Source organism: Micromys minutus (genome assembly GCF_963924665.1).
Source record: "Micromys minutus genome assembly, chromosome: 29".
Lineage (NCBI taxonomy): Eukaryota > Metazoa > Chordata > Mammalia > Rodentia > Muridae > Micromys > Micromys minutus.
This window is the reverse complement of record NC_137964.1, coordinates 27,257,218-27,280,002: the sequence shown is the minus strand read 5'-3', so window position 1 is coordinate 27,280,002 and position 22,785 is coordinate 27,257,218. Positions and strand designations below refer to the sequence as shown.

General features: G+C 48.3%; 1 protein-coding gene across 1 annotated transcript in view; it reads right to left on the bottom strand.

The window, feature by feature from the left end:
* The window catches only part of RPH3A (rabphilin 3A), a gene marked incomplete at its 3' end in the record, with an annotated part of 64,669 nt that overhangs the window by 20,498 nt on the left and 21,386 nt on the right, over window positions 1-22,785 (bottom strand). Inside the window, exons 2-4 of the mRNA XM_080941221.1 lie at window positions 21,584-21,660; window positions 16,409-16,420; window positions 9,217-9,363 (exon numbers count right to left, since the gene is read on the bottom strand). Of these exons, the coding sequence (XP_080797347.1) occupies window positions 9,217-9,363; window positions 16,409-16,420; window positions 21,584-21,642 (218 nt within the window). The 5' untranslated portion in view covers window positions 21,643-21,660. The remainder of the gene's footprint in view (window positions 1-9,216; window positions 9,364-16,408; window positions 16,421-21,583; window positions 21,661-22,785) is intronic.

Genomic DNA, 22,785 nt, shown 5'->3' with positions numbered 1-22,785 from the left:
TGTGTGCTCAGCCATCATTGCATCTGGAACAAATGCTCTCTCTCAAAGTGAACTCACTGCAGGAAGACTGTTGTGAGTCCCAGGTCAGACTGGATTTCAGGGTTATAGAGTGAGAGTCTGTCTCAAACTGAACAAATAAACAAACCTAAAAGGCTTATTGTCTTATTATAGACACGGATGGGGGTGGGGCCACTAGAGCTTTGTGGTTTGTAGCTTTTAGTGAACAGTGGGTGATAGAACTCTCGGAAGGCCCTGGGACCCACAGCCTCCAGAGGATTGTCTGGTAGCCCTGTCCACCGCCATCAAATATGGACTCCTCACAAGCATAAGACCCTGAGCTTAATTTCACAGAATCCAAGTTGTTTTTTTTTTTTTTTTAAGCTGGATGTGGGGATGCCTGCTGGTAACCACATCACTGAAGAGGCAGAGACGGGAGACCCCTGGGGCTCTGGGCTGCCTGAATATTTGGCTATGCCTAAATCATGTTTTTTTTTTTTTTCCTGATCCTGGATCTCATGTGTGCTAGGTTGATGCTCCACCCCCAAGCCACGCCCAGACCTCCCTAGCTCTACCCCCTGCCAGATAGGAAGAGGTGAGGGGGAACCTCAAGTGAACCTTTGCCTCCAAATGCTAAGTGTGAGAAGAGCCCCAGGCTGGGGTGCAGAATCAGTCAGAATGGATATGAGGCTGGAGGTGTTATGTTGTTGTGTGCACCAGAGAGAAAAGAAAAATCAAAACGCTGGCAGCCACCAATATCCCTGTCCCCTCAGGAAACATCAGTTTTCCTCCCCATTTTAACTCTCATGGGGAACCCATGCCATCTTACATTAGACTAGAAAAGGACATTTCTCAAGCTATGCAGAGGACAGGCTAAAAAAGGTGTGAGCGTAAATCCTTTCTCGGCTGTGGGTGTTTTCTTACTGTAGCTGGTTTTTTGGCTTCTGCTGTGAGGAAATCACAGACTCACAAACACTCCAGAGAAACAACCCCATAGAGTCTTCAAGGGGCTTGCAAACAGCCCCTGTGAAGTCTCCCAAGCAAGGCCCCATTGTCTGTCTGTTTAAGCCTGGCTATGGCCAAGCTCCTGCAATGGCTCCTTACCCTCTGAGCACTTTGCCAGCACCAAGCTCCAAAATCCTTCCCCGATTTTCCCCAAGACAACATGGTCAGGTTTGCCATGGTAGTACAGTAATACTCTCTAGTATCGTAAATTTCTGCCCGAGCAAACTTTCTGTTACAGTGATAAAGACTGTGACCAGAGCCAACTTGGGGGAGGAAAAGGTTTATTTGGCTTATGGCTTACTGTCTATCATGAGGGAAGTCGAAGCAGGAACCTGGAGGTGGGATCTGAAGCAAAGACCGCAGAACACTGCCTACTGGCTTACCTCCTAGGCTCACCTTTCTTATGCTTCCCAGGACCACTTGCCTAGGGAATGACACCACCTACAGTGGGATGGGCCCTCCCACATTGATCATCAATCAGGAAAATGCCCCACCATAGACTTACCTAAAAACCAATCTGATGGAGACATTCTGTGAGATTCCATCTTGCAGATGACTCTAGCTTGAGTCAAGCTGATGAAAACACTAACCAGTCCAGTGACCTTGAATGACCTTGATTCACCCGGTACTCTCTGACTAGCTTCTGCTCTAAGGAGGGTCATATAAGCCACTCCTCACACCTCCTAATGTAGGTGGCACTCAGAGACCTTAGGTCCTAGAGACCAAATACCCAGATCCCCCTTCTGGTCCTAAGTGCTCAGAGGGTCCCTAGGGAAGCCCGATTTTATGGCTGTCTCCTTTCCACTCATCCTCTGCTCACACACCCAATTAGCTGGCTACTGTCAGTGGCTGTCACTCGTTAGCTAGGTCTTTACATGCCCAATTAGTTTTGCCATGCCTGGCACACTGACTTTTGCGTCTCTGTGCCCAGGATGCTGCTGTCTGCTTAGGAACTCATTCTTCAGTTTTTTTGAGAGGCTATGGTGACTCTAGAGCTCAAGGCCTGCTCTAAACAGACACCCATAGACAGCGGTTCTCAGCCCTCCTAACGCTGTGACCCTTTAATACAGCTCCTCATGTTGTGGTGACCCCCCCAACCATAAAACTATTTCATTGCTAATTCCTAACTACAATGTTGGTGACTGTTAATGAATCGTAGTATAGACATTTTTAGAGATAGAGGTTTGCCAAAGGGGTTGGGACCCACAGGTCCATAGGACCACCTGTGCCCTGGCATATGTAGTCCACACTCAGAAGAACAGAATCTACATACAAAACCACACTTTTACACACATAACCATGGCTCTGGGCTCTGGGGAGAAGCCATCCCTAACCTGCCCTACCAAGACCAGTAGCTGTGTGTTTGTGAATCTCAAACACATGGAAGCCTGTAAAAGTCCAAGGTGGCCTCCGTGACACCCCTGCCACTCTCCAGGCTGCCAGTTAGCAATGCTGCTGACCCTGAGATACAGAGGTGACTATGGCTTTCTGCTGTGTGGGGGAACAGCATGACAGAAGCCTCCCTGCCTACCTAGGGGCTGTGGTTCTGCGCACTGGTTCCCTATGCACAGCAGGGGACATGCCTCCACTGTGGGGTCCCACCAACAAGCAAGCGGGACCAGAGCAGCTACTGCACTCTCTCACAATGATGCTCATAGATGGGGGGGTTGCTGTGCTGTCTGTCCATCTCTCTCTGTTTCCCACCTCCTCTCCCCCCACCCCATCAATTTCTGAGTCCCTCCACTAACTCTTTGTCTCCCCCGATTGCCAAGCGGTGGGGATATTAGCATGGAATTTATTAAGCTTTGGGGCTGTAATTGCATCAGAAATGGAGATAGCCCATCTGCCATGATCAGGAAATGGTTGCTCTGCTGGAAGCCAGACTCGGGCTCCCAGGCACCCGGGTAGAAGCTCTCAGAACCAACCAGTCCTTAAATAACCAAGCTGCCCCTACCCCTATGCACAGCAGGCATTCGGGGCCCATGCTTGGCAGCTTCCCAGTTCTCCCATCTCACCTTGCAGTATTCAGTATGCTGGGTGCTGTGCTAAGTACTCCCCACCATGTTTTCTTTGAGCAGTGAGCACCTGTGAGATTGGTTGTTATTCGCCACTGCTTTGCAGGTGGGGACACTGAGGCATGAGGAGGGCCATCACCCACATGTGGCACTGGTGGCTGGTCTGATTGCCGGGATGTTGGATGAGGGAAATTTTACACCATTCAGTGCTTAGGGTTGTGGCTCAGTCTGTGCCCCTCCACCGTCTCAGTCATGATAAATGGAGCCAAGAGAGAGAGAGAGGCAAAGCAATCAGTTGGACGGATATCCAAGACACCTGTGAGTGCCTGTCTCTCTGCATCGCTCCGCCATCTGTCAACTGCCCTTGCCGCTTGCAGTCCCCAGAGGCAGCAGAATGTGGAAGGTGCTTAAATCCAAAGTCTCATGTGGCCACAGGAAGCCTGAGCGCACCTGGGCAAGTGACTTCGGGCTCCTCAGCTGTTAGACAGCAAAGAGCCTTTCTCTCCCTGCAGACTTTACACGGGTAAGAGGAAGTGCACAGAGTTTGTGGCACAGGGTGCAAAAAATGCTTCTCTCTGGGACCACAGGAATGGGCTACAGCTGTGGGCTAGCCTGGGCTCTTGTTCTGAGTTTCGTCACTTGTTACCTGTGTGGCTCTGGGCAGGTTGCTTAACCTCTCCGTGCTTCAGTTAGTTCTCTCATCTAGAAAACGGTGATGGTGATAATGTGCTGTGCAGCATGGGGCCACCGCCAAGGCTGTGAGCACCCTGCTTGGAGCTCGAAGCATGGAACAGACATTAGATGATTTAGCCCAGTGTTGTTTCTGATCATTCCCCTAAAAACTGACTATGATTTCAGCAGACTCGTCCACCCGTGTCTCCTGTTCACGAGCCATCACCAAGGGACACAGGAAATGGTTTCAGCCAGGGATGACTCTGTCCCCAGGGTCAGTGTCTGGAGACACATTTGGTTATCACAGCTGCTGGGGTTTCCTCCAGGCATCTGGTAGGTAGAGACCAGAGATGCTGTTTAAACATCGTATGGTGCACAGCACAGCCCTCGATATGAAGAATCTCCCAGGCCCACATGCAGGTGGTATTGAGATTGAAATGCAGGAGGTAAGAGGGGCTTGGGAGCCCCCTGACTGGACAGATGAGGTATGGGAGGCCTCAAGGTTAAAGAGACTCAACAAAAGACTTCGCCAGCGAGTTTACAGCCCACACAGGCATCTTTCACGCGGTGTGTTGGTTTGCAGACACTCGATGGCAGACACGGAGGTAAGCAGAAAATTGTAATCTGCTTTGGTACCATCACCAAATTCCACAACGTGCGCGCGCGCGTGTATGTGTGTGTGTGTGTGTGTGTGTGTGTGTGTGTGTGTGTGTGTGCACATGCACTCGTGTTCACAGACGTGTGCAGTGGTAAAAAGTCAATGTTTCCCTTTGTCCTCTCCTCCTTAAGTTTTGAGATCGAATCTCTCACTGAGCCTGGCTGGTGCTCATTGATTCTACTAGGCCAGTCAGTCATTGAGCTCCTGGGATCAGTTTGTCTCCATTCACTGTCCCCAGTTCCCCAGGCCCTGATGGCTTTTATATCAGAGCTGAGGATCCGGATTCAGCTCAGCACCCTTGCAAAGCAGGTATTTTGCTGAGCCAGCTCATGAGCATTGGGGTTTATTTTCCTTTCCTTTTTTTCCATTTCTTTTCTTTCTTTCTTCCTTCCTTTCTTTCTTTCTTTCTTCTTTCTTTCTTTAAGACAGACCTCACTCTAAACCAAGGCTGACCTTGTACTTGAGCTCTTCCTGCCTCAGCCTCCTGAGTGCTGGGGTTATAGGCCTGTACCATTAAACACAACTAATAACTTGTCTAATAGCTTGGGGAAACTGAGGCACAACTCAACAGTTTTTAACACTGGGGGGTTACAGAATCATACCGAACCTGATGAAATCTATAGATATTTGCTTCTTCTGAAAAAAAGAAATGTACATGACTATGTCCGGAACACTGGGTGTCCCTGACCCTGAGTCTCACCCATGGAAGGCCAGACTAAGGGAGGAAAAGCTGGGGTGGAAGAGGAGAGACTGAGCAGTCTGTCTGTGTCCTTGTCCAGCCGTGACAATGACACCTGCCAAGGAGATAGATACATTGTGGGAAAATCCTGTGCCAGACAGTTGAGGGGGTGAGACAATTGGTGGAAGGGACACAGTGGATCCTGCAATAACAGGTCTTCCTTCATCTCTCTGGCTTCTCCCTCCATCATCCCGTTGGGATGCCAAGGTTAATGACAAGTCCTAATTACTTTCTTGGAGTCCGTCTGTTTCAGGAAGCTGACCTCGAACAGAGCCACCCAGCTGCTGCTGCCTCTTTGCAGTCAGGAGGCTCTCGGATGCCTTGGAGGGGATCCAGGTGGGAGGAAGTACAATAGGAACTCAGAAGGACACTGATGGACAGACTGTGACACAGAAGGACAGCCTAATGGACAGAGACTGTCACGTACAGGGAGGGGGTGCGGGTAATTTTTCCTTTTACTTTTTTCTTTTCTTTTCTTTTCTTTTCTTTTTTTTTTCTTTTTTTTTTTTTTTTTTTTAGGCAAGTGTTCCATTCTAGACTTAGTGTACCTTTCCCACTCAGAGAAAGCCCCTGGCAGCCATGTTTCCATGGAGATGTGGTATGGCTGTGTTTGCTAAACACATGGGGTAAGAGATTTTTTTCCTGAGGCTGCTGTATTCCTGATCTCGGATCCCATGGGACAGTCCTGTGACTTTCCATTAGGTTCCTGTGTGTGCACAACTCCCTCACATTATTTCCAAAGATGGCGGGTGGCCTCATCTTCCCCTGCACAGGGACTTTTCCCTTCCACAATAGACCATGGTCTCAATCCTAGGCTTGACTGTAAAGACATTTAGTGGCCTCTACTTTTACGCTCTTTGCTGTAAAGGAGCCGAAATAAGGAAGGATTTAAGGGGTTGGGGAAAGAAGACACAGGACCTGCAGTCCTACTGACGGCTGAACTCAGCAAGTGAGCACCCCAGCCAATGTCCCCATGGGACAGAGAAACCACCCAGCACAGCCGTGCCTGGATTCTTAACCCCTTGAATCATGAACAGGGAGAAACTACTCCTTTGCGGCTCTAAGCCACTTTCGTTTTTTTGTTTATGTTTATGTTTTTGTTTTTTCCAGCGTTTTGTTGCATAGCAGTGAACAGTTGGAGTTAAAATAAGGGGTTTTCCATCTCATCCAAGCCTGCTTCACCAATGGTGGCGGAGAGCTGCCACTCTGTGCCGGGAGGAGGATGTACAACAGGCAATTGGATGCGGTTTGCTCCCTGGTCATCACCTTTCTGTTCTCACACCCCGAGCATCACCATCGCGGAGCAGAGCTGGGGCACAAGAGCACCTGGACTCTGTGATGGAGATGGAGGAAGGCAGGTTGAGATTCTGCACAGCCTGGGGCTCTCAACTCCAGCAAAACTGTCCCAGTGAGGAAGCAAGGGCCACCCCCTGGGAGACCTGATGCTTTTCTCCCCGGGAATCAGACACAGATGGTGGCCTCAGCACAGGGGGCAGATTAACAAGGCGGGAAGGAGTCTGCTGGAGAGGCCACCTGCTAAGCTTGAACTCTTAAATGGGAGTTTGGGGTTTGGGGCCTGCAAGCTGGCTCAGCAGGAAGAAGGGCTTGCTGCCAAGACTGATGACTGGAGTTCGATTCCTGGGGCCCTCACAGTGAAAGGAGAAAATCAACCCCTAAGAATTGTCCTCTGATCTCTGCCCATGTGCATGGCATGTAAAGAATTTTGCTTATGTATGGTTCTATCTCTCCAAGCTTTAGTTTTCCCCTCTGTATTAATAGCAGGCACTCCTTAGGGCAGAGAGGACCAGGACTAAGTCGAATTAAATGAAGTTTTATACTGCAGGGCTCAGGGCCGGGGCTCAATGGTTTAGAGAGCTTGTTTACAATGTGTGAAGCCTTGGGTTTCATTCCCAGCACTGCAAAAACTGGGTGTGGTGGTACATGCTTGAAACCCCAGAACTCAGGACGTGGAGGCCAAAGGATCAGAAGTTCAAGGTCCTCCTCAGCTACTTAGTGGACTTTAGGCTAGCCTGGGCTACATGAGACCCTGTCGATAGATAGATAGATAGATAGATAGATAGATAGATAGATAGATAGATAGATGGATAGATGAATGGATGGATGGATGGATGGATGGATGGATGGATTGGGTGGATAGATAGACAGACAGACAGATAGTAGATAGATAGATAGATAGATAGATAGATAGATAGATAGATAGATAGATAGAAAGAAAGTACAGGACTTGGCACATAGTGTGGGTGCACAGAAAATTGTGCCTCTCATGGGGATTACTTTCCATGTTATTCAAAGTGACCTCATACTATCCCAGATGGCTTCACTTGGGTAACAGAAAAGAAAACCCAGGCGTCAGGACTCAGATAGGGACAGGAACACCTGAAATTCCAACCCACTTACAAAGAACCCCTTTCCTCAAAGACACGGCCAACAATACAGGGTGAGGTACTCAACAGACACATCCAATCACTGCAGCAGCTAAGTGAGCAGGAAGGCTCCTCAGAGTCGGCTGGGGAAACTGAGGCAGAGCCCTTGCTCACTGGGAGCTTTGGGTTCCACAGTGGAATTCCAGATAGCAGAACCTCTTCTGCCGTCTCACTGCCTCCACGCACCCTGTGCTCTACCTGGCTTTCATCTGATTCTCTTCCGGGGAGGCGGAGGAAGAACAGGAATGAAGCCATGGTGTGCTGTGAAGCTTAGAAGACACAAATAGCATCGGCTTGCCTCTGGAGATGCTGCCCGTGAGGGGTGACTGCCAGGATGGAGGAGACACAGCCTGCCTAGACCTCCGGGGCAGCCCTCCCTGCTCCAGGAAGCCAGGGAGAAAATACGCCAGTTCAGCAAAGGTATATTCTGCCAGCCCGAATTTGGCCCAGGATTCCTGGAAGCCTCACAACTCTCCTTCCGGGGAAGCCAGGGGCAGCTGGGACTCCAGAGCTTGCCAAACTGGAGCATCCCAGCACAGGTGCAGACCAAAAGCTTCAGTAAGTATCAAAAATAAATAAATAAATAAATAAAGTCCCTTGCTTCAAAAATTAAACTGTCCATTGAATGGCTACCATTTGCTGAGTGTGTGCAATCACAGACATATTTATTCACCAAAGAATAAATATGTCTACTTTGCACATGAGGAATCTGAGGCAGACAGAGCTCAGGGAGGTAAATTCCTGTGCTCTAGTTCCATCAATGAACTCCAGCCTCCCTAATCCCAGAGTGTGGGTCCTATGCTGGGTCCGCTTCGGCTACCACCACATACCTGCCTGCTCTAATGCCTGTTAGCAGCAGACAATTCTCAGCCTGTGGGCTGTGTCCTCATTAGGGGGTCAGATAACCCTTTCCCAGGGGTGCCCTAAGACCATCGGAATAAACAGGTATTTCCATTATGATTCATAGCTGTAGCAAAATTAAAGTTATGATGTAGCAATGAAAATAATCTTGTGGTTGGGGGGGTCACCACAACATGAGGAACTGTATTAAAGGGTCGCAGCGTCACGGAAGGTTGAGAATGACCACTTAATAGCTTACTCTGGGGTGTATTCTTGTATATTCTGCTTCACATATTATATATATATATAACCTGTCATGAGGTAGATCCTTGGTGTGTCTGTCTCCTCATTGGGGACACTCGGCTTTCTGTCAGCTGTTTTAAAGCAGTTAGTCTGCAGGGCCACTGTGCTTCACTATAGGGTACCAAATGTCATTTTTCCTGTTCCATTGTTCCCAGCCATTAACCCTTTCTCCACCCCAGCCCCGCCCTTCAGCCTTTGCCTGGAATGCCAAATTCAGTCTCTTCTGTTCACCATCTCCGATAACTTAACACTTCTAGAACTCTCCATGTAGCTCTCATCAGCTAAGACGGCCAGTGTTCATGCCCACAACATAGTCTCCATTGTCAGCCTCTCCCTGCCCTGTCTCCAGATCCTTCAGCTTCCCTCCTTCCATGTACACCCAACATGGATATCCTTGACCCAGCCCATTCTGCCCTCTCTCCATCCTCCTCATCTTCTGGATCAGGTTGGCACCTCATGCAACAAAAATTCTTAGTCACAAATGACCAAGCGTTCCTACCCCAACACCACTATGTGGCTTTAGGGGGAGGTAAAGGCCCCTACCCAATGCGCTCCTGTTCCATGGCTTCCATCTTCTCTGCCCGAGCGATCACCCGGTTGATGATCTCCTTCTCCTCATCGGTCAGTTCTTCCTGCTTCCTTTGCCTGTCGGTCTGTGCTCCAGGATGGACGGACCATCCTGCCTGCAGCCTGCAAGGCAAAGGAGCAAGCATAAGGTAGGTCAGAAATCCCAGTGGTCAGGGACCCAGGGATCTGTAAAACCAGGGCTGAACTTCTGTAGAGAGCCTCAGTGGCCCAGAGATTATGTCTGTGAACCCCAGCAGCTCTATCTAAACAGTGCAACATGCACTGGTCCTTTACTCCTCTCTCATGCATTTCAGTAAGTGCCCTGGGCCACACATGTGAAAACGAGTTAGAAACCAAGACACTTCCAGAAAGACCCTAAACCAATTCCATTCAGTCACACACATACACACACAGCAGCAGGGGACAGAGTCAGGCCAGGTGGACCCCAGGGATGGCCTGCCCCAGAGACATTTTGTTTGGGATGTACGGGATACATGAGTTTATGTAGCTTAAACTGGCCTCAAGCTCCCTACATAGCTGGGGAGGGCAGTGAACCACAGATTCTCTTTGCTTTACATTCTAAGCACAGGGGTGACCACTAAATGATGCCATTATGGAGGGAGGAGGTTCTTTGTAAACTTAAACCAGTTGTTAAATAGAGATGTAGGCACATCTTTGCAAGGATAAATTACTAGGTTTCCAGCCATTAAAGGCTCGGGGAAACACTTGGGCTTCTACTCTGTGCATTTCCCCAGGCCCGTCCCTTCTGAGACAGTGCCTTATATGGCCAGGCTAACCTTGCACTAGCTATGCAGCAGAGACTGACCGAGATCTCCTGACCCTCCTTGCCTCCGGCTCTCAAGTGCTGGGATACATCACCACACCCAGGGTGTGTGGTCATGGGATCAAGCCCTGGGTTTTACACGTGGTGGACAAGCCCTCCCCAGCTGAGCTATGTCCCCAACCTCCTTTATCCTCCCTTTACAAAGAAACACAGAGCAGACATGTCCGACTCCCCGATTTCAGTCCTCACAGCATCCCTGCCCTTGTCCCCCTTTCCAGGTAGGAGGCTGAGGTGCTGTGGAGGGAGGACCTGCTGGGAGCACTTAGTGCTGTGTTCCCAGAAAGCACTGCCTGTCCCTTACTCTGTGCTGTCCATCACACAGGGCTGAGATAGCGCCCCCTCCTGCCACTCCCACCCCAGCCCGGCAGCTCTCAAACTTTTCTTGTTATCTCAAAAATTTAGATCTGAGAAAACCCTGGAGTCTAGGACACATGAGCCACCAGCTTGGGGTCACTTAAGCTCTGGTAGCATGGGGGCCATGCAATTATTTTTGAACTTGGCAATTAGAAATTAAAACCTAGTTTTCATCTTCTTCCTCCTCCTCCTCCTCTTCTTCTTCCTCCTCTTCTTCCTCCTCCTCCTGTCCTTCTGCTTCCTCTTCCTCCTCCTCTTCCTATTCCTCATCCCTTTCCTCCTCTCTTTCTCCCCTTCTTCACCCCGCTCCATGGGTTATTTCTGAAGATGAGAGGAGGAACTGGAAGGAAAGGAAGCAGGTGTCCCAGGCAGTCTTGTGAGGGAGAAAGGAAATATGGTCTGGAAACACAGGTGTGTCCTGGAGCAGGTGTCTCAGGTGACCCAATACCAGCACAGCTGGGGCACTACAGTGGCATCAGACAAACAGTGAAGCTCGGGGCTCGACAGACGTGATAGTCACACACTTTGTGAACGCACCAGATGTTGCCGGAATCAACTCTTTAAGGTGCTTAATGTTAATGTCTGTTTTACCTTGGCAGTAAAAAAGTCCAGTGTGCTCTCCGATGTTGTTAGGTCCCTCCCAGACCCATGGCTGACAGCTTCTGCTCCCCAACCACTAAATCCCAGCCACTCTGACCTTTTGACTCAACTTAATCACCCAAAGCCTACTTCTGCCTCAGGACATTTGCCCTTGCCCTGCCCCTCCCACCTGACCCCTCCCACCAGGCCAGAAGCCCTCCCCTCCCCCAAGTGCTGACCCAAGAGCAACAGTATACTATTTCCCTCTGCCCAGTCTCAAATTTTCCATTACATTCGTTTCCACTCTGAAGCCATCCTTAAATAATACTCTCAGTATCTGTTCATTCCCATCCCCCACCATGCTGCAGGGACCAAATCACTATTGTGTCCTGGCACTCCAATCAGTATCTGAGAACAAGGGAACACAGAGACCTTGACCAGAGCACAGTCTCTTGTGGACTGGAGGGATGTTAAAGTCTCCTTCTAAGAGTAGGGATTAAAGCAAGGCATGCCCCACCCCCAAGTCTAGGCAACACAGGGAGCTGTCCCCCCAAAGGTGAAAAAGTCTCTTAGGATCCGGGGACAATGGGGGTTCAATGTCTGTGTTCACTTAGTCTCATTCAGGCTCTGGGGTACCCTGATGTTGGTCAATTTCTTAAGAATTTTTGTAGAAGTCAGAGACAGGATTCCTAAATTCAGGAAACCCTCCAGGCTGTGCCAAGACCTCAGAGGTGAGCTGAGTGTGAGAAAAGGGAGGAGAGAGATCGGTGCTGGAAGAGAGGCCAACCTGGGGTTTCCTCCCCCAACCTGAGAAGGACACAGAGACCCCTGACCCCTCCCACGGGGCCCAGCCACACCCCAGGCCTGTGGCTTTCTGTGGGGATGGCCATATCTCCATCTGCTCAATCCTTCCTTTATCCAACAATCTCTGGGTCCTGGTTTTCTTATTGGTGTGATAGCTAACAAGAAGCAGCTTGAGAAAGGGCTCCTTTAGGGAAGGCATGAGGAAGGGGGTCATGTGACACCCTTGGTCACTTGGCATCCTTGGGAAGTAGAGAGATATGAGCGCTAACCACTAGCTCCCCTTTTCATGCAATGCTTTTGATGAGGGTTGGTGCCACCCACAGTTGGAACAGGTCTTCCCAAGTCAGTCGGCCAAATCTCACATTTCTCCACAGGGATGCTCAGAGGGTCTTCAGGATGATTCTAGATCTCGCTGTCAAGCTGACAATCAATATGAACCAACCCCACCACCACCACCATGTCTTTCCTGCCTTTACAAGGAAATTCCACTTCAAACTCAGGAAACATTCCTCACCTGGGGCCCAGGGCAGACCCTCCCTCTCCCACCAAGGACATGTTCTACAATTCAGCCTGGTCCTGGAGTCAGTGCCTCCCTCCCTTCCTCCCCCCACCACCACACAACCTGCTGGGCTCTGTGCACACCAGGACCTCAAAGGTGACTTCCCAGACAAGAATGATCAGTGTCCCTCAGGACCCTAACAGGAAGGTGGCCTCCCTCTGTAAACTGGAGGGAGCAGAAGAAGGTGAGTGGAAGCTGCTCCTCCCTCTGAATCATCTTTCTATATCCTCTCTAGCAGGTGGAGTTGACACACAGCTCAGCTGGTGTTTGGAAATGTCCTCATGGGTCTCAGTGGGAGCCCACAGGCACTGGGAAATGAGCCGGGCTTTTCAACCAAACCCCTTCACTCCCTGGGAACAGAAGGGCCTCCTGAGTTGTGAAGCATACTGGACACGGAGGCCTTGGTATAACACAGTGGGGCCTCTACCACAGGATTCCAATTAAGTGTCTTTGTGACCAGGATCCACTGCTAAGATCTCAGTTTGGGGATCTTGGGGTTTTTACACTCTTGACAGGGTCTCAGGCATCCTAGGCTGGTCTTGAACTTTCTACATAGTTGAAGATGACCTTGAATTCCTGGTCCTCCTGCCTCCACCTCCTAAGTGCTGAGTTACAGAGTTGCCCATCATACCCAATGTATGAGGTGCCAAGGATCAAACCCAGGGCCTCCTGCACGCTAGGCAAGAATCCTATCAAGGACCTTGCTAAAAGCCAATGCTGGAGACAGAAGCACTGTCATCTATGGGACAAGTTCCACACAGGATCAAGTGCCCCGGGAGGGCCCATGCCACACCTGCCAGCTGCGTCCTCGGAGAAAGTACGTATCTGGGTAACACAGCCTGAGATTAAGCGGCAAGAACTTGAGGATAGGGTGTTTGTTTCTGTGGGTTATTTACAATGTAGAGATAACAGGGATCTCTGTAAATAGAGACCACTGAGTGCGGTGCTGTAAGATGTTTTGTCGAGCGGCAGAAGCTAGCTGATACACACACTAGCAAAGAGAGAAAAGGTCAAGGAACCCAGGGGACTCCCTCACTCACTTTACAGGCCAGTGAATTTATTTTAAGTCATCGCTGTATAAAGTTCACTGTGAACACCCTCAGCCATGGAAGGTCTTTGCGCAGCTATCTCCCGGCGCTCTCAAATATTTAGCTCTTGAATAAAATATTATTCAAAGAAAATTTCACAGCTAATGGAAACAGAAAGATTATCCCTGTTGCATGCCCGGTTCTGGGGCGTAGGACACCTGGGGGAAGGGACTGGGGATGTAAGCTAGAGATGGCATGGTCTGGAATTCCCAGGAAACAGCCCCTGCCACATCTGTCCTTACACCTGAGAAAGTGGAAGGTCGCTGCCACCAAAGCCTGTGGCAGAGGGCTCTAGACAACAAGAGATGGGTGACCCTATGAAAATTGCCACCCATGTTTGTCCCTCCGGCACATAGAGGACATTTCACCTTGGTCCAACCCATCTGCATTCTGGTCATGCACACAATTGTCACATGGCTGCCAGATGTCTCTTTTAGTACTCGATGACTCCCCTGAGGTATGGGATGATGGAAGTGTTGTCGGGGTACTGGGGTCCGTCCCTCCCTCCCTCCCTCCCTCCCTCCCTTCCCTGGAATGCCCAAACAGATGGCTGGAGGACATCTTTGCATATCAGTGGGGAGATTTTAACAAAGGTACCAGAAAGGCTGCACTGAGGGACATTTTCACCCACAAGCTCCAAGGACCCTCTGCATGGACTTCACCTGGTGACACCAAAGCAGATGCAAAGGGATGACACGATCACCACCGTCCTCAAAAGCAAGCCATCTGCCCCCTCAGCACCTCTGAGATTCTATGCTTCTTCACACACAGATTCCCTCTGAAGCTATTTCCCATCTGGATCTATCTCTCTCACAGTATGCCCAGCCCTCACCTGCCCCCCTTTACACCCCTCTTCCTCTGAAAGCTCCACCATCACAGTACCCAATATTCTGGACTACTAATATTCTTCAGGGTACCACAGCTCTATGCTCCTTATATGGGACAGCGTAATCATTGAACATGGGTTGTTTGTAGCTGTCACTCACACTTGGACTATGCATACGTCTCTGGTGCTTAACATGGCAGGCAGTATACGGTAGGTACTTGGTAATTTTCTTTTTTTCTTGAGATGGAGTCTCACTATATAGCCCTAGCTGCCCTACAACTCACTCTGTAGAAGAGGCTGGATTCAAACTCACAGAGATCCACCTGCATCTGCCTCCTGTGTGCTGGGATTAAAGGTGTGTGCCACCACCACAGTCTGACAAATTTCTTTAATAAAGGAAGGAAAAAAGGAAGGAATGGGAGGGAAAGAGAAAAGACAGAGAAGAGAAAGGAAGGGAGAGAGAGAAGGAGGGAGAGATAGGAGAAATGAGAAGGCAAGGAGAGGGCGCACACTCCTCTCTTCTAACCCTCATTACCAGGAAGTTTCTATGAGCTGTGAGACACTGTAAAGTCATGCCCCTGAGCTGTCCTGTCTGTGCTTTGGTTGGTTGGTTGGTTGGCTGGTTTTGTCTACTTGTTTTTTAAATCATTTAAGGGGCAGGAGAGATGACTCAGCACTGGCTGCTCTTGCAGAAACCAAGGTTCAGTTCCCAGCACCCAAACGGCTGCTCATGCCCCCACACCCATACCTCTAGTTTCAGGGGATCTAGCACCCTCCCCTCTGACCTCCACATGTTCCTACATACACATGATGCACAGTCGTGTAATGAATGGATTTAAGCTGTTAAGTTAGCACACAAAGCAGTGGGTTTCGCTGAGGTTTTCCATGTGATTATAACTTCCCTGTCTTGACTCTTCCCGGCTGCCCTCTCTACCCCATCTTTCCTCCAACTGACTCCTTTCTCTTCCAAAATAGCCCTCCCTTCCGCTATCACAGCATGTGTCCTCCATCAGCCTCCCTTCCTCTTCTGCTCATCCCTGAACATTCTTCCCCCTCTTTCGGTTCCCATCCATTCTGAAGCACACATGCATAGACACATCAGTCTAGATGCCACATGAGAGAGGTGACACGCACCATCGGTCCCCCTCAGCCCAGAAATCCCACCCACCATTAATCTGACAGCTTGTCAGCCCCACTCCCTGACATGCCTGCATAACAATTCCATGGTTTCATAAAAAGCAAAGCTCGCCTGACCAGGGTCCCTTTAGCCAACTACAGAGACCACAGAGAGCCCACATCTTTCCATTAGGCATGTTGGGAAACTGAGGCCCAGAGCTGAGAGAGAAGGCTGGGGACCCCCCCATAGGTGTTATCTGTGCCAAGTAATTCTTCAGAGGATCCTGAGAATAAGATTATTTGAGAAGGAAAAGGCTGATAGAAATACTCAAGCCTGTTTCCTCTACACCACAGCCACCAACAGAAGTCTAGGTGATTGTCACCTCTGTCTAACTGTTGGTGCTTGACCATTTACATCTGAAGGCCCCACCACCCCCTGATAGGGAAGGACAGGGAGAGGACATACAGGGTTACAATGATGATGAGTCTTAACATCCCACCATGTAAGGGTGACAGTGATGTTCTACAGTGTCTGCCTGTGTCTGTCTCTGAGGATGGAGCTGCCTGGCAGCCCAACATCCAATCTGTCATGCACCCTTAGCACACAAATCTGATGCAACACACAAACACAATGGGTGAAACCAGACAGTGGGAGCTGAAGGCACATCGCACAGAAGTCAGGGTGACCTCCACAGCTGGGAGGTGTGGCCTAGACCACCCAACAGCACTGCTCCAATCGTTGTGCTGGCTGGAGGTATGGTTCTAGCAACTGTGGGGATGGACACAGGGCTGTCCCCCAAGGTACCAAACACTACCCAGAATCGACCTTGGGCTCGCCTCAGGAACACCAGGATGGCCTTTCCTCCCCAGAAAAACACATTTTTTTGCATATATGTGTAAAATTGGCTCATCCCCCTTTTTTGACAGCTCATCACATTAATCAGGAAAAGCATCAAACCTCAACTTGTAGGAAAATGGAAATGGTGTGAAATACTTACTGTTCTTTGTCACTGAGGCATGCCAAGCAAGGAGAGAGAGAGAGAATAAGAAAGGTTAGCTAAGAATTCTCAGCACCCTGAGGTGGCAGTGAAGAGCAGGTCCTTTAAAGGGGACCAGAGTTCAGTTCCCAGCATCTCTGTCAGCCTGCTCAAAGCAGCCTATAGCTCCAGCTCCAGAAGTGCTGTCCTCTTCTGGCCACTGTGGGTACTGCACTCACACATGCATATACATTCAGAGACATACACACATAATTAAAAACAAGTCTTTACTATGTTTATTCAGCTTTGAGAACTGAACCCAGGGCCTTGTGTATACTGGGCAAGCACTCTACAAACTGAGCCACCTCCCCAGACCATTTATATATTTAAAATCATGTTTTATGTAACACTAAGGGATGTCATACAAGAAAAATCTGATTTTTCTCAACTTGGGCTGTGTGTACACAGAAGCACATATTTCAAACAGTGGGGGTCCTGTTCATGATTCCTGAACAGAAGACTATGTACTGCCCTGTGTTTTTAGAAAAGAGACCCACATCTTGCAGCCACAGGAAGATGGCAACCTGTCTTTGTACCTCAGTTTCTACTTTGTGTCCCTGGCATTGTCTGTTGGCAGGCCTGCTGTCTAGAGGCACCAGCATCCTTCCTCGCTGTGCTCCGACTCAGACAGGAACAGGTGCATGCATTCTTTCCCACAATACCCTGGGGCCTGCAGACAGGATTGCTAGGTCCTGAGATTCTGAACTAGAACCGTTTCTGAACATTGCAAAAGTGGGCATTCCCTTTGGTAAGGCAACAGGTCATGAAGAGTCAATTCTTCCACACCCAGAGGAAGGCACAAACATGGTGTTCCTCCTGCACCAAGCTGCAGTGCCAGGCTGAACAGTGGGTGCGATGGCTACAATTCAGCCATGATTGAATAATGGCTGGAGGAAATAAGGCAGTGAGCCATGAGTGTGTTCAGAATACCAAGGTGCATCATGGGAGCACAGGGGTGGCTAATGAAGCCACATCTAAACTGCTAGAATCATTCTGATTTAATTGCCAGGCAAATTGTTTGGCTGCCTATCAACGAAAGTAAACTCTGATGGATGGGATTTTAATTAATCGGTGCTTCTCAAATAAAATAAATATTTTACCATGTCCACCCTCAAGACAACTATTTATCTCACTTTTTAGTGAGTGCAATATTATCTATAAAGTAAGGTTATTTAAGACGATGTTAGGGCAATGCTTGAGAAGGTATCCTGCTGAGCTCTTCAGTGTCCATGAGAGGCTACAAACTCAGGGGACAGGGGAAGGCTGTAGGTAGACCCGAGGAACAGATAGAGGACTTTACATTTCTTTATTATTATTTTAATTTTATGTGTAGGTATTTTGCCTGCATGTATGTATTTGCACCCCATGCATGCCTGGTGCATGGGGTGGCCCGAAGAGGCCACCTTGGCTCTCCTGGAAGTAGAGTTACAGATGGTTGTGAGTTGCCACATGGGTGCTGGGAATATAACCCAGGTCCCAGATGGAACCTTTTTTTTTTTTTTTTGGAATTTGGTTTGGAGCATATGGGTAGACCAATAAACTCTTCCCAGTATTTAACCAAGTCCTAAACAAATAAAGCCACTCCACCAGTAGCTGAGGATGAACTGAGTTTATGATCCTCCTGCCTCTACCTCGAAAGCACTAGAATTATAGCCATTCGGGGAGCTACACACGGGCCTTGTGCTTGGTGATCTGCATCTAACCCCGAGCCATGCTTTCCGTCACAGCTCAGGGATGGTTAGGAAGACCGGGATTCTTCTCTGACTAAGTCGTTTCAAAACAAACAGACAGAACAGATTTTCAACACAACATGAAATATTTTTCCTCCGGAAGAGTTTGTTCTGAAAACGAAAGCCTAAATCACAGACTGGGGGGAATTATGAAATTCTATAGCAAAGGAATTTTACCTGAATAGCAAGTTTAATGGAAAGAAGTGCCCTGCTATTTAAAAAAAAAAATCACAGGAAGATGGGAGCAGAGAGACCCATGGTTAGGAATACCAGGCTGCTCTGTAGCAGGGGACCATAAACTTCTGTAACTCCGGGTCTCGGTGGTCTTGCGCCCATCTTCTGGCCTCTAAAGGTACCACACCCATGTGTATGTAACCACCACACACACACACACACTAACACAGTTAAGCCAGGACTACAGAGTGAGACCTTGTCTAAGAATAATATTAATTACAAATATTTATATTTATTATTATGAATGATGCCACCACAGTTTTCACTCTGTGGGACAGTAAACTGCAGACTTGGGTGGTCAAGGCCTTCAGTCGAGTGTAACAAATGCTTACTTAGCAATACTCTCGGTCCTTGTAACGGACTAGAATGCCAACATGAACCACATTCAGAGCTGAGGATATGCTGAGCCATCCCTCTACAAAGAGCTCACTCACAGTACCCAGAGATAATAAGTCAATTGCATCGAGTATCAACCTGTCATAATGTCTTTTAAACATGATAGATTTTAAGTACTCATCATATGTGTAATAAAGTGTGATTGTAAATTCACATCAATTAATTGTTGACTATGGCCATGGCCAATAACTGGCTTGCAAAGGTCCTGAAATTATATACAGATTATGCAGAGGGACCGAGGGAGATCAACAAACCCCCAAGTTAGAAGTGATCACTCGTGGGTAAAGCTACCATGAAGTCAAAGACATGAAACAGAGAGAAAGTCAAAGCTCACCAAAGACCTGGCCCATTCATAACACACCTATAACACCAGCACTTAAGAAACTGAGGCAGGAGGATTGGGAGTTGAAGGCCAGTCTGAGGTAGTGAGAGCCTGTCTCCAAACCAAAACAGGCAGACAAAAACTGATCAAAGAGTAGGAGACTTAAAGGACCAGGAAAATACTAAAAATAATGGAAAGAAATCATCCAAAAAGAAATAACTTAAAGTCCTAAAAATATAACAGAGTGGTTTAAAGAAAAAGTAGTGTGCCTTAAAATATCTCCAGCTGAGAATCTTAGGGAAGGCGAGACAGAGGGAAGCACACTTACATTGTTTCATCTAATTATCTGTTTTTGCTAGAGTCTCCTTCAACTTGCAACATTGTTTCTTTTAATTGTCTGGGTTTGCTACAATCTAGCGTAGGTAATCCTGCCAGTGAGTGTTTCTTTAGTTCTCTATTTTCCCTGCAGCCTATAGCCAGGTGTCAGTCTCTTTTGAAAATGGTCTCCTTCAACAGCCTGTTTTTTGCTACCCTATAAGGGAGGTGAGAACGGCACTGTTTCAAAAGAATAAATATGGTTTATTCGTACCGTTTGCTTTCCTGGAAACTGTGTAATATCTACTACATCCTCTAGTGAAAGACAATCTCTTCTTTAATAAAAGTGGGTGTGCTGTTAGTAAATCAAGTTTAGAAAGAAACAAACAGCAACGAGGGCTGAACTTGTAATGGTATGGTCATGTGACCAAGAACAGTCTTTTGCTCAATAAGAAGCAACCTTAGTTGAAAATCTCTTCTGAATTATTTTTTTAAATTCTTTCCCTGGGGAATGGGGTTGTAGATATTTTTGAGATTGTATTTTAATTATATGTCTCCCTTATCTTTCCTCCCTCCAAATTCTGTTTTCCTTTCAATTCACAGCCTCTTTTCCATCAATTGTTATTGCATGAACACACATATACACATGCACACACATGCACACACGCACACAGCATAAACATAACCTGTTCAATCCATAGAACATTATGTGTAGATTTCCAGTGATGATCTTTAGTGCTAGAAAATCAATTGGTGTGCTCTTTCTTGAAGAGAACCATCTCTCCCACTCCTGGGTATCCTCAATTGCCTGCAGTTCTTTGTGTATGGTTGAGACTTTATGGGCTTTTCCCTTATAGCTTAGCATGTTCAGAAAACAACAACCTATCAAAATGGGGCATTATGGAGCCCAGTGCCCATGGATACCTCTCCAAAACACTAACACACCTCAGGCTCAGGGAACATTTCGGAAGAGGGGACAGAAAGGCTGTAAGAGCCAGAGGCACAGGCAGTTTTCTATGAGGCTGTGTCCCCTAGTAATGTCACAAGCTACACCCATAAAGTGTCACCAACATGGTTGCATAACATGAGCTGAACATGGGTGACATAAATGAACATGCCAAACTGAATGCAGGGGAAAAAAACCCACTCAACAAGAGGGAAACCATGGCTGGTACTAGCTAATTACTCAATGCTAGTGAAATTACAGTTATTGAGGAAAATCTTTAGTCACTAATTTGCTAAGCCGGCAGGATCCCTTGCAAGAATCTATAAACATCAGTCCTTCTGCCCATAGATAAATGTAGTCTTCAACCCTCACCAAGGAAATATCTCTTTGCAGCAGATGGAGATCATTACAGAACACCCTTCTGCATTCTTTGGGCCAGCAGTGGCCATCAACAAACAGCCCCCTACCCTCGACCCCTGTGACACATACTTCTGAATCATTAAAGTAATCATGCCCCCAACTAGGAACTTCAACCTTATGGTGTCTTTAAAATTCTGTCCAACAGAGACACCACACTGAGGCACAGAGGACAGAGAGGCTGTCTCTAACCAGTGCCCATGGGGCTGGGTGGGTAACACCCATGTTAGGTTCCCTATTAGAGACACAATAGGGAATGGTGGGGAGTATAGAAAATTGAGACGTTTATACCATAAAACCCACCATGGGGCTGAAATAGGGAGCTGGCCCTGCAGGTTAACTACTTTTCACACAAGTGTGAGGCCTGCAGTTCAGATCCAGAAAGCCAGGCATAAGAGACACCTGTAATCTCAGCACTTGGGAGCCAGAGATGGGCTTTTCAAACTAGCTACCTAGACAGACTAGCAAGAACCAGTAAGCACTGAGTTCAGTAAGAGACCCTGCCTCAGTCAGAGTTGGGAATAATCAAGGAAGTTATCCAGTGTCATCTTGGAGCCTCACGTGCATGCATATACATGTGTAGCCACATATGTGTGCAGACCCTTGCACCCATGCATGCAACACCCCACACACACACACACACACACACACACACACACACACACACACTCCTAGCCCAGGAAAAGGAACCAACCCATGACTCTTCTCCTTTCAAGTGTAGACAGTCAGGATTGCCTAGATCAAAAGAGCTACTCTCAGGGCCTCCCCAGACTTACCTTGACTGCAGTGGGCCATCACCGGGGTACATCCATCGGTTCACCACAGTGTCAGTCATGGTGGAAGGCTGGCACACCTGGAAAACAGTCCCATAAGACAGTTACCCAATCATCTGCCCACTCTTATCTCAACTCTAAGCCACATATGTGGGGACACAGAAGAGGAAGGGAGCTTGACCCAGCACCTCCACTGTCCAGGTGGAGAACCTTGCATGCCTAAGGGGCAGTGTCCCCTGGGGATCACAGTCACCTAGTGGTGAGAGATGGGGCAGTGAGCTTTCGGTTCAATGCTTATATGTGTCCCCATGGTGGTGCTGTCAGAAGGAGTATTGTGGACTTTAAGGAGGTGGGGGGGGGTCACTGAGGACTCATCCTTGAGGACAAATGAAGGACCTTGTTTCTGTGATCTGATTCTTGGCAGTGGTATGACTGGTTATCTCGGATGTTAGGATGTGCCAGCCATGCCAAAGGGCACTGGGATGGGGACACCCAATCTTTGACCTGCGTCTCTAGACTTGTGAACACAAATTAACCTTTCTTCACTTCACACATACCAAGTGATGTGGCCTTTTGTTACGTGATTCAAGCCCCTCTGTATCTGCTCTGCCTGGGATCAGTTTCCCCTCCACACATATTCAGGATATTTGAAAAACGCATATCACAGCTTGCCAAAGACCTCCACAATCAAAAGCAGGGATGCCATTGGCATCTCCAGGGAACAGTGAAGGCTTCCTTCTCCATAGGAATCTGACATTCATAGCAACACAGAATGGAAGTGACCCCAAGTTTGCCACCCCATGAGCAGCCACTTGTCCTCCGTAATGACCTGATATGCTTGCTCATCCTGGGTAGCCCTTGAGGGCACTGTGCTAAAAGAAAGAAGCCACCCTTGAACTCTCCGTCTCTGCCAGTCTCTGCCCAAATGCCACCTCTTCCAAGAGGATGCCTCCACTGGCCACACTAAGCCTCTTCCCTATATATGTCATTCTATAGTTTAGTGTGACACATGATTTGTCTTCTTGCTGCTGGTATTTCTCTCTGTACCTAGTCAGTAAGAACCATGAGTTCCAGGCTCAGGGATGGATTTGTTCAAGTGCAGCACACAAGGGGCCAGCTTTATGGACCTAGGAGGCTTCTGACTGAACCGTGCATGGAAGGATCTCATGCTCCCACATGAACATCTGCAGGTGACACAGACCCTG